General features: G+C 32.1%; 1 protein-coding gene across 1 annotated transcript; it reads right to left on the bottom strand.

The window, feature by feature from the left end:
- Positions 1-556: 556 nt before the first annotated feature.
- On the bottom strand, positions 557-8,279 carry LOC130817510 (DEK domain-containing chromatin-associated protein 4-like). Its single transcript, XM_057683252.1, has 12 exons — positions 7,972-8,279; positions 6,497-7,234; positions 6,355-6,388; positions 5,717-5,796; positions 4,351-4,410; positions 3,741-3,851; positions 3,289-3,369; positions 3,127-3,198; positions 2,442-2,922; positions 1,831-1,943; positions 1,318-1,348; positions 557-1,062 (listed from the first exon to the last, which is right to left on the bottom strand). Exons 2-12 carry the CDS (start codon positions 7,184-7,186, stop codon positions 896-898), a joined length of 1,920 nt encoding a protein of 639 aa, XP_057539235.1. The 5' UTR covers positions 7,187-7,234; positions 7,972-8,279; the 3' UTR covers positions 557-895.
- Between the last annotated feature and the right edge of the window lie 8,415 nt (positions 8,280-16,694).

Here is a 16,694-nt window from a genome sequence, read left to right as displayed (position 1 = left end):
TGAGAACAAGATAAATTTGTAGATTAGATTATGAGAAAAAGTAAATGAATTTATTGATGTAAGAGATGTTCATAACAAATGAAAAAGAAGTAAAAATGCATAAGCCGGTGAATTATTCCACTAGGCTATAGCTATCTCCTTTCATTATAGGTGTATCTATAAAATCTTGTTTAGTTTCGAAGCTTATGAAGTTAAAAATGTAAAATGGTCCAAAAAGGATCGGGTAGAAAGCGAATAAATTCATGAAAATGATTTAAAAATTGACAGGTACACACCACACTTTGACAATACTCTACTGTTAACCAAAAACATATGATCACCTTTTCCTTCTTTATAGGCTCATACAAAATTTGTAGATCCATTACCCTTTAATGTTCTTTATAATTATAATAGCGCTACATTTCTCTTAAGTGGAATGACTTGTTATTTTCTCAAACATTGAACAACCAAACAACTACGGTGGTCAAGCTTATATCGAATCAGGTGTAGTCGAGGCTGAAACTTATCTCTAAGATCGATCAACATTTAGTTCCAAAATGTCGGTTTGAATCAGAACTCAAAAGAAAAGGATCTAACACAAGTTGAAGAATTGTGTATATTACAATCTGCATCCTGCAGCATAAGGGATCGAGTTCGAGTTCGAGTCGAGTCAAGTCAACTGTTCTACGACTATCTCTAGCAAAAGACTTTGTTTGTTTGCCAGAATATTATAGACATTTATCGATAGATTACAGCTACTTGTACAGACTAAACAAGCACGCAAGGATGGTCAAGGATGGTCAGTATATTACAACACATTGATACTATCTAATTTTCTTTATTACCAGAGCGGAAATAAGGCAATAAGGATGGTCAATCACATACTTTACCAATTCTTCAGCTGCAGAGTTGTAAATCAGGCTTCCACCTCTTTACTACCAGGCTTGGCTTCATTTTTCTCGCCATCTCCATCCTCTTCTCCATCTTCATCATCAGCTTCATCGGCTAATTTTGTGAGCTCATCCTGTATCATAAGCTTGATTGCTGCCTTTCTGGGTGCAAGATCAGTATTGAATTGCTTAGCTGCAGACAAACACATAGTTTGGTTAGTAACAGTAGCTGCATCAAAAAGTTGACAAGACAATCTAGTATTAAGATGAGATTTTTAAAACCTCGTGGTGCTTTAAGATAATAGAGGATAAGTTTTCAGATTTGAAGAAATATAGTGCGGGCATTTTTTGGTTTTATTGAGTTGTGATAAACAATTTCTACAAGCTAAGAAGTCGTAAGATGAAAAACTAAAAAGGATGCCTGTAAATATAAGAGCAGAGAACTAACCAAGTTGCTTTAAAATATCAGTAAAGGTGGCCTGCACACAATACAGATGAAAAATCCATCAGTGATGAGTCAGCTTCAAAGATTTTGCAAAGCCCATCTTATAGATAACTTCCACAAAAACAAAACTGATGGAAGAATGAGTTTCAATAACGAGAATCTGCCGAATGTAGCAATGCACCAGGCCATCAAGAGGCTGAATTAGCTTTCACATCAATAAACACTACTTATGCAAGAATAAATACCAGGTAATGGGTAAGGTTCAAATAAGCATAACACCTGGATCCCACCAAACAGTGAGATCTCCAATGTGGTGCAATGGCAAACATTGTCAGCTAAGTGAGGTTTTGATAATCTAGGTGCAAGGCAGATCAAGTTCAACTAGAACTTACAGACAATCAAACACCAAATGCAAATTGAAGGAACAATGTGAGATCCATAGGCCACAAAAGCTCAGTAGCCTTCTCTAACAACAGACATAAAAGTAATAAACCAATAACAGTATAGATATCTTACCGTGTTGAAGTCGACTTCTTTAAGAAGGTCACATATCGCATTCTTAAGTTCATCATCACTCGGCTTCAACTTATCTTCTTTGCTTTTCTCCTTCCCTTTTACAGCCTTTTTCCCTTCAGGAAAACAAAATAAAACTCTGAACAAACTCTCATAAACAAAATACTAGACCTAAACTTCTTGAGTTAGAAACCTCAAAATGACTTTAATGAAACAAATCGTTGCAAGAAAACCAAGTAACTCGGTTTCCCGCACTTGATGCTATAGCTTGAAAATGATTCTACAAGAATATAGTAATAGGAAGGCAAAAATGAGAGGGAGTAGAGCCGCAGACAAGAATAGGCAATTTTCAAAAGAATTCTTTTTCCCCCTTGCTCTTGATCTTTTTCTTATTTTTAATTTTTGAAGAGAACCAATTCTCAAAAGCAGTTTTGGCCAAATATTTGACATATACGTTGAGAGAACCACAAAAGAAAGAAAAGAAATTCCTTCAAAAACAGGAAAAAATGTAAACTTGAAGCAGCATACGCAAATGAATTATTTCAAGCATAAAAGTATAAATGAATTTTATCAAGACATCCAGAGACCGCAGGTACATAAATATCAACACATACCAGATTTTTCCTTCGTAACGGATTTCTTCGAAGCTAGAGACTTCTCTTGTTTTGGCTCTTCATTCTTTTTCTTCCGCGAAAACACCTTGGGACTTTTGTCTTCTGTCTCAACGGCCTTGGAACGGCTTGATGACGATGATCTCTTGGGTGTTCCTTTTGGCACCGACCTGGCTTTTCTGGGAGTGACGACTATTTTGCTAGCAGCTTTTCCTGAGGATTCTCTGCTTGGAGTCTTTTTCTTGGTTTCTTTTTTGGCCTTTCCAGAGCTTGCTTTCGGTGTATCTTCTTCAGTATCATCCCCAGGAATATCTTTTTTGTCTTCACTCTCAGACTCTTCAGATTTCTCGCTTCCTAATTCTTCTGCAGCCCCATCCTCTTCCTCCCCTTCCTCATTGTCTTTGTCCTCCTGGGACTCATCATCAGACTCTGGAGTAATCTTTTTCCCTTCTTTTTTGGAAGAATCACTGCTCTTCTTACGGGTCTGCTACCATAACCACAACCACCAAAGAAATAATGTAAAAGAATTAGCGGTCGGGTTCAAAACAATGAACATACTGCTCATTTGTCTTAACAACCAGATAGGTGGGCCAGTCAACATCTTATTTGTATTACCGATATAGATGTCTTGAGGACCAAATATACATATTAAGAGTGTCGGAAATGACTATAAGGAAGGCATAAGAACCTTTGCAAAGCCAGCAGATGAGGCTGATTTAGATGTTGCATCTTTTGTAGCAGATCTCTTGCGCTTCCTTCCCTACAAAGAGTCAAACAGCAGTGACAATTGCAGTATATGATATAAACAACTTTGGAATATAGCAATAGCAGATTATCATTGTAAACAAACCGGATCTTTATCTGCAAGTAGTTCTGTAGTAGTAGCATGAGGAGAAATCAAAAATTCAAGCAGCTTCGCAATTATATCCTCCTGTGTAATACTTTCCAAAATTTAGATTTCATAATGCTAACATAGCAAAACCTATCTGCCAAAGAATGTTGCATCCAAGCAATTCTACAGGATAAAATGTTAAAATAAACATTTATTTGCAAAATCATGCTGGAGCGGACACAAGTACATTTGAGATAGGATTTGCTTTCAAAACCGTGCTCTCTGCTATTAGAAATGGACATGGTAGTTTTTCGAATTCAGCACATCAAAAATGCGACTTATGAAAACTTTTTCTGAGAGAAAGATGGAAAAAACCACTTCACTTCATCACACATAAGGATTTAAGAGATACATAAGAGACATGGCTAATGGATATTTAAAAAAAGAACCTACGATATTGTTTGGCGTACCTTTTTAGTGGTAGATTTAGCTATAGATATGTCAAGTACATCACAAAATTCCAGCAACTTTTCTTTAACAAATTTGTCAAATTTTTCCTTAACTTTCATCCTTTGCTTCTCCTGCAATACCATTAAGAAATCTAAGACATGCCTTCCCAAAGTAAGCTAAGTAAGAACCAACAGCACTTGACAAAAAAGTGCAAGCTGAAAAAAATTTAAAACATCCCTTCCCTAAGTAATACACATTTTAAATACAACAATATTTGACAATAGGAGTCAAACGCACACAGCTTTAACAAATTTTTTTTATCAATTTTTTGCATGGACCAAGGTGCACACAAGATGATACGGAAAATGCTATTGCCTTCCTAGCACCGTTTTGCTTCATTCACACAAGTCATATATAGATATGGTAGGTCACTTACACAGACGAGTCTAAGCAACTTGTAGTTTTACCTGATTGATTACAATGGACATACTTCTGTTCCCAAGTGATGCATATGCAATTGAAAAGTGGTCAATATCACATTTTGCAAACATCGCATATAAATTTCATATCGCCAACACACCGCACACGAAGAAAACTGTATAATGTGCTAAAAATAGTGAAGTAACTTACCTCGTTATCATGCCAGACAAAGCCTGAAAACCGAGATATGTTATGCTTAAACTGAGACGCCTGCGAGCGAAGAAACAAGTTAATCAAAGCAATGCCCCCTTCTCCCAACCTCGTTATAAAATAAATATCAACATAGAATTATGTCGAACATTGGAATTTGTAAAAGTGCATCTTAATCTTAATTGAACACTCGCAAGTACTATTGTTACATGTCACGGAAAATTGTAGAGCTAGAAAACATTATATCCTCATCCTTAAATCAAGCAATTTTTTCCAAGCTCGAGTGTTTTCCCTAAAATTCAGAGCTCCAACATCATCACGCTACTAACTCTAAAATGCCTAGAAAAAAATTAATCAAGTTATAAATTTGGAATATAAGTAACATCACGAAAACATCTTCTTGTGATGTTTCCCTTCTCATAGGAAAATCAGGTGCCCTTATAGCCAATATGTTCCATCCATGTTATAGAACCCAAATCAACCCATAATAATTTGTAAGAACAATTAAATTTTTATATAAGACAATAATTACCAATGCCATGAAATTTCACATCTTAAGCAAATCCAATTCAATATAATAAATCAAAACCAAATTGTTGTTTGAAATGTCCTGAATTACAGCTGAAAGCGAATTCATGGGCCATGGTCATCCAAAACTAGACTGATGGTCATTTCAGAATTTCCCGATGCCCTGATTGCCTCAGAACTAGCATTCAAAGATGATGCTAACAGCTGCAAGATGAACTCATGAACCAACCACTTATATTTAGAATGACAATGATGAGCAAACTCCATCCTTTATTTTCTTATTCCTTTTCCCTTTTTCAATTTTCTGGAACCATTTTTGAGATTTACTCAGAAAAAATCAAGGATACTTTATCAAGTCCAACTTCAATGAGAGGCTTTTGGCGAAAATATGGATTGACTGAACTCTTGACCTTCAACTATAGAAGTTATTTTTATTTATATGCGTCACATATGCTCTAGCCACACACCATTCCTGTCTTGCCAAATCACTCATCAAATAAATGTTTTTTTTATTTATATGAAATTGCAATGTTCGCTATTAAGGATCAATCAGAAACAACCTCTTTGTGCAAGTTAAGGTAGCGTCCGATGAACCTCCCGACCCCGCCTTGAGAGCCACTTGATATTATTGGGGTGATGGAATGTTGTATTCAAAAAATAGGTTGCATAATCATAAGCAAACTTCGAATGAATCAAGAACAAAGTACTGATAAAAAAAAGTTGAATAACATTATTAAATAATGCTACAATTTGGATGCAACAAATGTTGTGGACTCATGGTAGGTGAAGAAACTGAGCAAGACTACCAAGACTACCAACTGGAGTTAGAAGCACACACCTTCCCTCTTCTTCCATATAGAATCATATGAAGCAACTTAAATGTCTCCTCGGTCTTTTTCCTGGATAACTTGTATGCAACTGTATTGCAAAGAGAAAAAAACGAACATAGTAAACTAGTTGAGAAATATCATTTAGGCAAGCAGTAATAAGAGAATGATTCTATAATTTTTAAAGCAACCACAAAAAGTATTATTAAAAAACCCCTCAAAATTCTTGTGTCTATGAGGGGAGGCTTGCCGGCTCTAGAAGCAAAATTACATCAGCGCCAATCTGATAGCCCCTCAAAATATATATCTACACTCTTTATACAGCCATACATGCAAATGGTTAAGATAATTATGAGTCATTTCACTAGAACTAACTTCCATCACTATAGAAAGTCAAATGATTCCATAACTATAAAAGAACTCAAACATCACAGCAACGTTCATCAAAGGCTTTTTAAAGGAAAGAAAAAACACTTAGCTACTCAATAAAATCACATCTTTTCATAAAGAACATAGTTTACATTAAACTTCCTTAACACAGCGAGCTTTAATTATGAAACAAAGATCATTTAAAAGGAACAATATGACTAAAATTAATTTTACAAAAAATCAAGTCAATTTTAGAAGTCCAGAAGACGGAGTTGCATACCATTGGGTATGTCTTTCAGCGGAGTTCCTTGACCCTGCAATAACAAGCAATAATGCAAAGATGAGAACTAAACTCCAACAAAATAAGCAGTACAAAAATTCAGTTGGACGTGAGCAAAAAAGGGGGGTACTGCAAACACCACCTTCTCAATATGAAACTCCCTAGAGGTATCTTTCTCAATAGTCGCAACCAATCTTTCTACTGATTTCCTTTCACGTACTGGACGGTCAGCAGCTGGAGTCCTAGGCTCCTGCTCTGTCTGGATAACTTGTTTTTTCTTATCTGCACTCTTATCTTCGGCACTTTTACTCCTACTGAGCTTCTTCAAATGTTTCTCTTCCTTTTCTTCATCCTTTTCCTTTTGTTTCTCTTCCTCTTTTTCACTCTCCTTTGCCTCGTGTTTTTCATCTCCTTTCCCTTCATTTTCTTCTTCACTTTCCATTGCTTCTCCTTTGTCTTTTACCTTCTCAGCCTCTTCCTCCTTTTCCTCCTCTTTTTTCTCTTCTAAATCCTCAACTTTCTCAGCCATTTCTATGTCCTTCAGATTCTCATTTGTGCTCTTATCTTCCTCCATTGCTTCAGTTTTCAGCTCTTCCCTACCTTCCTCCACATTGGTATCCTTATCCACCTTAGTCTCCTCAACATCATCGGTTTTCTGCTCTATAACCGTTTTATCCTTATCATCTCCACCATTTTCCTCTTTCACATCTTCCTCCATTTCCTGGAATCCATTTTCCTTATTTTCCTCTACAGTTTCAACCTCCTTTTCTGGAGACTTGCTCCCATTTGTTACCGGCTCCTCAATTTCCGACTTCGTATTCTCCTCTCCCATAATCAAACTATAACTTAATCCTTTCAGAAAAATCAAACTCTCCAAAATCTGAATTCAAAAGGTTCCAAATAAAATCAAAACTAGCATTCATATACTTGATCCCAAATTATGCAATATAATACATAATTAATTACAAAAGATCATAAATTTTGAAGTTTCTACATCAAAGTATTCAACTCAGATCAACTCACACCAGAACAAGGCACATATTCCACATCAATACCCGATAACTAACTATATGCTTTTCAAAACAAAATAAAATAATTCAAAATCAAACTTGCATACATTTTTACAAATGACACACTTAAATCCCAAAATGATAATAAACCCAATCACAATTCCACTTAAAGCACACTGTAACCACCTATGACATGCCCAACAGCCCAATGAATGAAATTCAAAACAAAAAAAATGATAAGACCCAATTAAGATCAAAACTCGCAAACAGTTAATCATAAAAACACATTTCCATTCCCAAATTTAACCATATAATTCACATTCAACCCCCGAAAATAAGGAATTCACAAATTTCAACACGAAATTACTCAGCTCAGATCCACGCACACCTCAAGAAAACAACAAACATACTTCAAAAGGCTTAATGCACAAATTCAAAGCAAACAAGACACTACAAACATTCAAAATTGATAGTCAAAATGAAACCCTAGGCTGATGAAACGCATCATTAAACAACGAAATTAACCGAAAATGACACAAAATTGAAGAAAAAACAGGATAGGAAATCAATTACTTAAACGAAAAGAATAAGAAAATTTGAATCTTACAGTGAAATGAGTAGAAAGCTTGGGTGATTCGAAGCTCCGAAGAGACCAACTTCACTCAAACTTAAAACTCTCGCTCTTTCTTACAACGAAGTATTCTAATTTGTAAGTGAGAAATGAGGAGAGAGAAAAAGAAGAGGGAAGAATAGAAAGGGGCAGTTCTATTGATTCTTTGTTCAGTGAGGGTATTTTTGGAACAATATATAATTTTCTTTTTTGTTGGATTTATCCATCAGCGGATTTGAAACCCGGATTTAGTTAGCATTTGAATTATGCGTGCGTGTATAATGAAATGATGGACTCTGTGGTTATAGGGAAGAAAGGAGAAAAGAAAGTTGGAGATCCGAAAGATTACGTGAAAATTAAATTTATTATTTTAGATGTTCACATGGCAACAACTCTTATTTTATGTGTCTGTTGATAATATAAAAAAGGGAAATTATCAATGGTGCCCTTGTACTATTGAAAAATTACAATGGTACCGAACTGCATTTCAGTGGTACCCCCCAATTATATGGTAATTACAACCGTGACCTTAATGATGAATTTTCCGTTAAATGTCCGTTAAATTTGGAATTTAACCTAACCATGGTTAGTTTCTTTATCTTCTTCCCTTTTCTCTTTCATGGCTGCTCTTCTTCCATGGCTGCTCTTCTTCCATGGTTAGTATGGAATTACAAATTGCAGGAGCAATAAAATCTTTTTCATCCCAAAAAACAGCATTTTAAACCTAAAAATAAAATTAAATTAAATCTGTGATCCAAATTTAAACAAAAACCCAGAAATAATGAAAGCAATTAAAGAAAAAGGAACACCCAAGTGTCGAAGTCCAACGAATCTTGAGCAATTAGTTCACTGAGTACTGATGCAGCTAAAGTGAAGTGGGGATTAGATTGTGTTAATGGTAATTACTCTAAAAGTTAGGGTTTCTCCTCACATTTTGATATGATCTTTGGATTTATTCTTCAATTTGTGGTTGCATCCAATATAGGGTTTCCGATTTATATTCTCAGAAATTAACTTCTCGGTTCCTTTTTTTTTTCTTCTTCTAAATATTGTGAAGTATGAATTAAGTCGTTGTATTCTTTGATTTTCTAAATATTACCAAAAATTGCGTGGATAATGTACCTCATCCAATAATTAAGGTATCAAAATTCATTTTTCCTGCTTTGAATCATTTTGATGGTTTCTATGTATATTTTTGATTGATTTTTATGGTTTTGATTTGAGAACCTTTTGTTAATTGCGTGGAAAAATGCAGAGTTTAATGTTCCAACTCTGACCCTCAAGATTGCTGATCTCGGCCTTGCTCGAGCATTTGTGATACCCATCAAGAAATACACTCAATGTGCAATCAGATTTAATTTTGATTTCTGGGTTTTTGATTTGATTTAATTTTATTTGGGAAATACCAACTTCAATGGAATTAACGTTAGGGCTTCCATGTCGTCTTTTGATATTACCCGAATACACCTTACCGCACACTGATGAGATCCTTGAGGAAGCAGCCATGGAAGCAGAGAAGGAAGAGGAGATGGAAAAGAGAAGAAGAAGGTCGTGTGTTTGAATGGATGCTGGGTATTTAAACAATTACAAACTAATCATGGTTAAGTTAATTTCAAAAGTTAACGGACATTTAACGGAAATAACATCATTAATGTCACGGTTGTAATTACCATACAATTGGGGGTACCACTGAAATGCAGTTGGGTACCATTGTAATTTTTCAATACTACAAGGGCACCATTGATAATAACCCTATAAAAAACTATGAAAAAAATATATTATTATCAATTTATTTATATAAATAAAGATAACACTTTTGTACGTATTTTAATGTGTTTGTATGTACAAAAGCATTTCCAAAAATCTAATCAAAGATCAAGAGTGGTTTTTTCAATGAGTTACATTTAGTAATTTTAAAATTACAAATGTGTGCTTGATGAGAGTGTTAAAAGAAAGAGACTATAGAATATGAAGATTTGCGTGTTTAAGATAACAATCAACTATTTAAGAAAGTTGTTATTTATGGAAATTTCATAAAAAAGGTTTTAATTATAATGACAGTTATAATTATGGTTCGCGCTTTAACTATTCGTATTGAAGATTCGTGCTTTATTTGTTTCTCTTACCTAAAATTCTCGCTCTAATTGCTTGTTTTATATAAAGTTTGCGCTCTAATTATTTCTCTTATTTAAAACTCGAACTTTAACTATTTCTCTTATTTAAAATTCGCGCTTCAACTATTTCTCTTATCTAAAATATGTGTTGTAATTTTTTCTCTTATCTAAAACTCGCATTGTAATTATTCTTCTTATATCTTTTATATCTTTTCTAAAATACATGTTCTAATTGTTTCACTTACTTCAAATTTCCACTTTATATTGTTTCTTAAGATTTATATCAAATTGTTTTATTACTACTTGCATTTGGAATGTATGTTTTGTAGGTTTCCTCTAAACCAAGTTATGTAAAATTGGCACGTTGACCTAGAAAAAGACCAATGGAATTTTATAATGATTAACTAAGTATCAAATACATCACAACTAAAACAATAAAAGAAGAAAACACGTAAATTTTGAACAATTGAAAAATGTGCCGCTTTTTCTATATAAAATATATATAATGGAATTAAAATTTGCATTTAGTCGGCTATAATAGGGATAATTAGGCCTTTTTTAAATAGATGTGAGTTCACAAAATATGGGATAATCTCCATGCTAAAAGTACGCTGAGTTATATTAAGGTAATACGAGATTTATACAACGAAGTCGCAATTTGCATTCACTCACCTATAAAAATAATAAGCCTTTTTAAATAAAAAAGAGTTTACATCAAGGATTAACACTAATCAAACAGTTATTTTGGCTACCTGCAAATAATTGGGCCTTAGTTAGTTTAGTGCAACAATATAATCTTCTTTTTGCCGGTTACTCTTATGTGAAATGGTTTTAGCCGTATAACTGGCTCAGATTCAATAATTTTTTAAAAATATTCTAATATACTAGTTTTAAGATTTAAAATGACAATTTTAAGACTTAAAAGGTCAATTTTAAAGTTTTTAATATCAACTTTAATATTTGAATTATCCTATTTTAAGTTGAAATGAGAATTTAATGTCCTCCAATTGGTCTTTTTAGTCTTAAAATTGGTTTTTTAAGTATAGAAATTGACTTTTTAAGTCTTAAAACTGTCAAATTTCATGATTTGAATGTCAATTTCAAATTTTTGAAATTGGTCTTTTAACTCTTGAAATTGACATTTTAATTTGTAAAATTGGTAAAAAAAATATAAATAATTGGTGTCACCCAAGTTTGTGTGAAAATTTGAAATGATTAAAACAAATTATCAACAAAATGAACCAAATAAGATAAGTTTCAACTTATTTCCAAAAGTAAGCGTGAAATTACCAAACCTGTGATTTGGGGCTGTTCGCAATTAGTACTGCGAATAGGTCAAAAAAAACACAATAGATGTTCGCAATTACTAACTGCAAACAACTTTGACTTTTTTTATTTACCTGTTCACAATTTGACCTGTTCACGGTGGAAGCTGTTGTGCGCATTTGTGGAGCTCGCAGTTCGCAGTTACCAACTGTGAACAGATCAAAAGAAAAGTCAAAGCTGTACTAACTGCGAACAGCTATTGTATTTTTTGACATGTTATTACTTACTAACTGCGAACAACCCCAAACCACAAATTTGAAAATTTCGCGCTTACTTTTGAAAATAAGTTGAAACTTATCTTATTTGGTTCATTTTGTTGATAATTTATCTTAATCATTTCAAATTTTCAGTTTTAGTGTCTTTTTAGTTTTAGAGTAAATTAACAACATAAGGCCCACAAAACAAAACAAAACAAATTAATGTGAAAAATTTTGGGAGAATTATGGAGTAATACTTTATTTGTCTTGTTTAGATTATTTTTTATGAGTTACGATTTATAATGCATATATACTATATGGTAAGACCATGTACTACCATTTATTATATTATTTAAAATAATATTAAATTAAATTTTTGCATGGATTATATAAGAAATGTTTTACAGAAATATTTATATTTTTAACTCATTATATAAAGAATTTAGGGTTATGAATATCATTTTTTATATAATTTGAGAAATAAAATAAATATTCAATAATAAGTAGGATGAATTTTATCTATACATTATTTTTTTGGGCAGATGATTTATCAATGGTTTGGGACTTTGTTTTCTATGTTTCATAACTAAAATCTCTAGGGTGACAAATTATAGAAAGTCGATTTATATTCTATCAATCCAAATTCGTACATGAAATCAAGAAGCATTTATTCATCTATAAAGGATTGCTCTACCTTTTCGATATAAAAAGATATTCAATTATCCATTAAACTACTGAATACTGATTAAGTTGCCCAATTGGTTGCATTTGTTCCTAAAGAAAAGATATAGAGTATGAACCAATAATGACCAATAAATAATATTTATCAAATATCTTAATAAAAATTAGTTTAAATACCTAGCTTAAATATATGACTTTTTAGCCAATATTCCAACTAGTTAAATCAGCTAATAATTTCAAGTTACAATTATTTGTCAAACAAACCAAAAAGCTACTATCATTAAATACACTTAAAATCTTACCCCACTAGGGCATATTGCAAATGTTACATAACAAAGTAGACTAATTAATTAGTCATAGTCCACCTCAAGTGATGGTTAGAATTGAATACTCAATTGTTGTAGTACTACCCAATGGGCAATGGCTACTAGAGTTATGTGATGTGTGTGCAATGTGCACCTCGCCGCACGGGCTCACGATAACAAAATCATACTCTTTACATTTGAATGATAGATTGACAAGTACAGGAAAATGAAATCTACCCAAACATAAACATAGTATTACACTATTACTACTACTACTACTCTCCAATCTCCACATCCATTATCTTTTACAATTTACATCATCATTTTTCTTACTCTAATACTTTTCTTTCTAATTTATATGAATATACTAATACAACATTTTTTTCTTAATTAACGACCCATTTGAATATTGATATTAAATTGAGGTTTTATAAAATTTTATTTGATTTGAACTAGTGGTCCATTTGATTATTTATACTAATCATAATTTATAGGTAATGGGAATAATTTGTAATATAATTTTCACATATGTACCACGTCATTCTTATAGTAATGCAAATTTTTTTGTTTGTCAATTTTCATTAACAACTAATACTGCATTTTCATCAGAATTTTGTAAAGAAAAATAAAAGATTGTTGAAAGAAATTAGACACAACTATTAAATTTGTCAAAATAATTCAACTAAAATTACTATTTCCATCATTTAATAATGACCGTTATTATTTAGTAGTTCGATTATCATCCAATCTGCCTTTAAAAAACAATTTATTCCCTCAAATCCCACCACTCCTTATACTACATACTTCTATATTTTATTAAACATCATGATAATAATTATTAGGAAATCTAATGCCTTGAAGTTAAAATTAAATATTTTATTGATGAAAAATTTATTAAAAAACTAAAAAACATTGATTACAACATAAAGTGATACATTTCAAAATTTTATGTTATTTTAGATCATCATCATACCAATTACCAATATATTCCGGTCAATAAAAGCAGATCAAGGAAAATGTAATTAAATTTTATATTAAGTTCTAAGTTCTAATATAGCATTATTCTTTTTTTATTAGTCTCTCTAAATTTTTACATAATATTTTCATAAACAAAAATAAAAGTGAAAAACACAGAGACAAAATAGCGGGCAGGAAAGAATAATCTAGATGAAAAAAAGGAAATTTTACATTATATTTTTCTGAACTGCTGGCTCAATCAGTCATGAGTGTAAGTTTCAGTAACAACTTCAGTTTGTCCGGCGACATAATCTAAGAGACCTTCAGCAGCTTTATCACCGGGACCATCGGTAGCCGGTGGTGATACACGGCTGAACACAAGTACCACCATTAAAAATAAAGCCGTTGAAGCTAAAAGCGGCCAAAAATAGACTATTAGATCGATAAATCTTGGAGCAATTCTTAAAATGGTGAAAAATGAGGCTGATAAAAGTACCCCAAATATTATATGGAATTTGAATTTCATGAAGTGCTGTTGAATCTCCATTTTCTGGGTTGATTGAAATCTGAAAAAATGGGGATTTAGGAGAGAGAATATGAATCTAAGAGAATGGAAAGAAAGATTTAAGAGAGAGAAGTCAGTGATTTGTGAATAGTGAGTGATTGTTTCACTTTGCAGAGATTCTCTGAAAGAAATGTTGGGAGGTGTAAAATTTGTAATTTTAGTGAAAAATTAATTAGGTTTTTTTTTGTTAGGGTATTCTTGAGATTGAATTTTTGTTACTCCTAATTGTGGGTGGGGATTTAATGGTGCTGGATGGTGGTATAGTATTGTCTGTCCAGTACACTCCTTTGTTTGTATCTATAAAATGGGTTTCAAAATCATAAAAAAAAAAAATAGTATAGTATTTTCATTGGTGTAAATCAGAATAAAAGAAAATAACACATAATCTTTTTCAAAAAAATGAATTTTGAGATAAAGTAAAGTGGACATATAAAAGTACCTTTGTACATTTAAAATGTTGTTGATAGAAATATTTCTGTTCACCATATATCATTATGAGTAATAATCTCACTTAGTTATTTTCTTTCATAAATTCACCATGTAATAAAAAAAGTAATGATATAGATTTTGATAAAAAGAGTAAAATAATTTTATAGATGAGATTAATAAAATAATGTGCATTGTGCAGCAATCTTTAATTACTTCTTGAGTAAAGTAAATTATTTACTTTCATTCGACTAATTCACACTTTCTAACTCTATCTCTTTAAGTACACTATTAATTTATAGATTAATGACCGTTAATTGCTCCACAAAGCAATCCTCCGGCCAATACTAATATTAGTTATTCATGAATACTAATTTACCTAACGGAAATTGAAGAAGGGCCAACAATCACATCTAGATTCACATAGTCAACAAGTACTATAATTGATTCCAAAACAAGTGACTTTGTCAACAACATGATCCAAATTTTCAACCAACCACTTTACAAATAAACCAAGCCAAACCATTTTGTATTTTCTTCAAAGTTATGTTAAATCAACCAAAATTCTAGACTAATTTTTAGTATTAGAATTGTTGACAATGTTAGCGATTTTACTTTAAATAAGGGCTACTAAAATTTTAAATTATTGTACCTACTCGAATTTTGTAGTTTCATTTTGATTTATATGGACTATTGCATAGAAATTAAAGGATTTTGACCTAGAATATAGACTTTGATTAATTTGAGCTTTATTTATAACATCAATTGGAGAAATTTACCTCTATGAAAAATATTGCGGGAAAAAGCAATAAAATTTTCAATGTATTTTTCATACAGAGTGGGTTGTCGGTTGATTATTCAAGTGACAAGTTTAATTTTTGTCATGTTTTGAGAAAAATGTGATTTAACATGACATGTTAAATGAGTTTCATGTATAATTCTGATAGTGATTTGCATTTTTCACACATAATACTCCCTCTCTAATTAAGAAATTATTAACTCAATAATTAACATAAACATCAGGGATTATTAAATTTTTTATGTAGGATTAAAAGTGAAAGACAATAAGTGGATATATATGAATAAAAATTAAAGAAAATAATTGTATATGTAAACTATTATTCAAAGGCAATTATGACAGAAAATTATCTAAAAGGATTAATTTAATACTAATCTGGGAGGAATTAGTAAGTTTAGAATTAGTAAGTTTAGAGGGTAATCTGGCAACATTCATCTGGGAGGATAGAATAAACATTGAACGTATATTAGCAAAATATTAGTGCATGGGAAGGCTACATGAGGTTGGAAGACACTTGTCAGCTATAGAAGGTCATTATAAGCTAGTGGGACATATGTTAATAGAAGAAGCAAAGAGCGCCATGAAAAATAAAGGAAAAGTCACCAAAATAAAGAGGAACTTGACATGTCCAAAACAAGCACAGTGGCATGCAAGGGAATTTTGGAGATTGATGAAATAACAGAATAATGTTCTACATGTACAATGATAAGACTATAAATACACATCAAGGAGCACATAAATGAGGTAATTGAAATTAATTTTGAACAAATAACTACTACAAAGAAAGATACAAAGAACTCTAAGTAATTTATTGCGAATGAGTTATTACATCTGATTTTCAAGGACCCACGTTGATTTTCAAAAAAGCATTATATTGCATAATCATATATCTAAGAAAGTAATTACTATTGTCATAAAATTATCTTCAGAAGTACATTTTCCAGATATTAATTACAAAAGACCTCACGTCAAAATAAGTCCTAAGTAGTAATCCACCTTGTAGCCACAGTGCTCTTGGAAGGACCTATTAGGCAATTTGTTTTAGACTGTTACTGACATGGGCGTCGGAGTGGGTCCTCGAAAAAACATTCCGGGCCCTGCTAATCCCTTGTTACATTTTATAGGAACTGTCATCTTCTCAAAATACCTTATTGCATAGCTTGGCAAGATAGCAAAGACACGCTTCCACCAGCACTTGATTTCTGATTAATCACAAATCAGGGGATTAAGTTCTTAATTCATTGTCCTACAAAATCACACAGAAACAATTTGGCGTTAGAGGAGGGCCAGCTTTTCTTTCTTAGCCAGAAGTTATTTTAAGAATTTTCAATCAAAGAAGATGCCAAACAA

This window comes from Amaranthus tricolor, chromosome 7 (genome assembly GCF_026212465.1).
Source record: "Amaranthus tricolor cultivar Red isolate AtriRed21 chromosome 7, ASM2621246v1, whole genome shotgun sequence".
NCBI lineage: Eukaryota > Viridiplantae > Streptophyta > Magnoliopsida > Caryophyllales > Amaranthaceae > Amaranthus > Amaranthus tricolor.
The sequence above is the reverse complement of the archived record's forward strand: the minus strand, read 5'-3'. Positions and strand labels throughout refer to the sequence as shown.

Excerpts from the sequence above, each read along its gene's own strand:
- LOC130817510 (XM_057683252.1), bottom strand. The coding sequence starts at position 7,186 with ATGGGAGAGGAGAATACGAAGTCGGAAATTGAGGAGCCGGTAACAAAT. Across the intron at positions 3,852-4,350 it reads TTGTCTGGCATGATAACGAG|GAGAAGCAAAGGATGAAAGT; the intron begins GTAAGTTACTTC and ends ATGGTATTGCAG. Across the intron at positions 1,944-2,441 it reads CGTTACGAAGGAAAAATCTG|GGAAAAAGGCTGTAAAAGGG; the intron begins GTATGTGTTGAT and ends GTTTTCCTGAAG.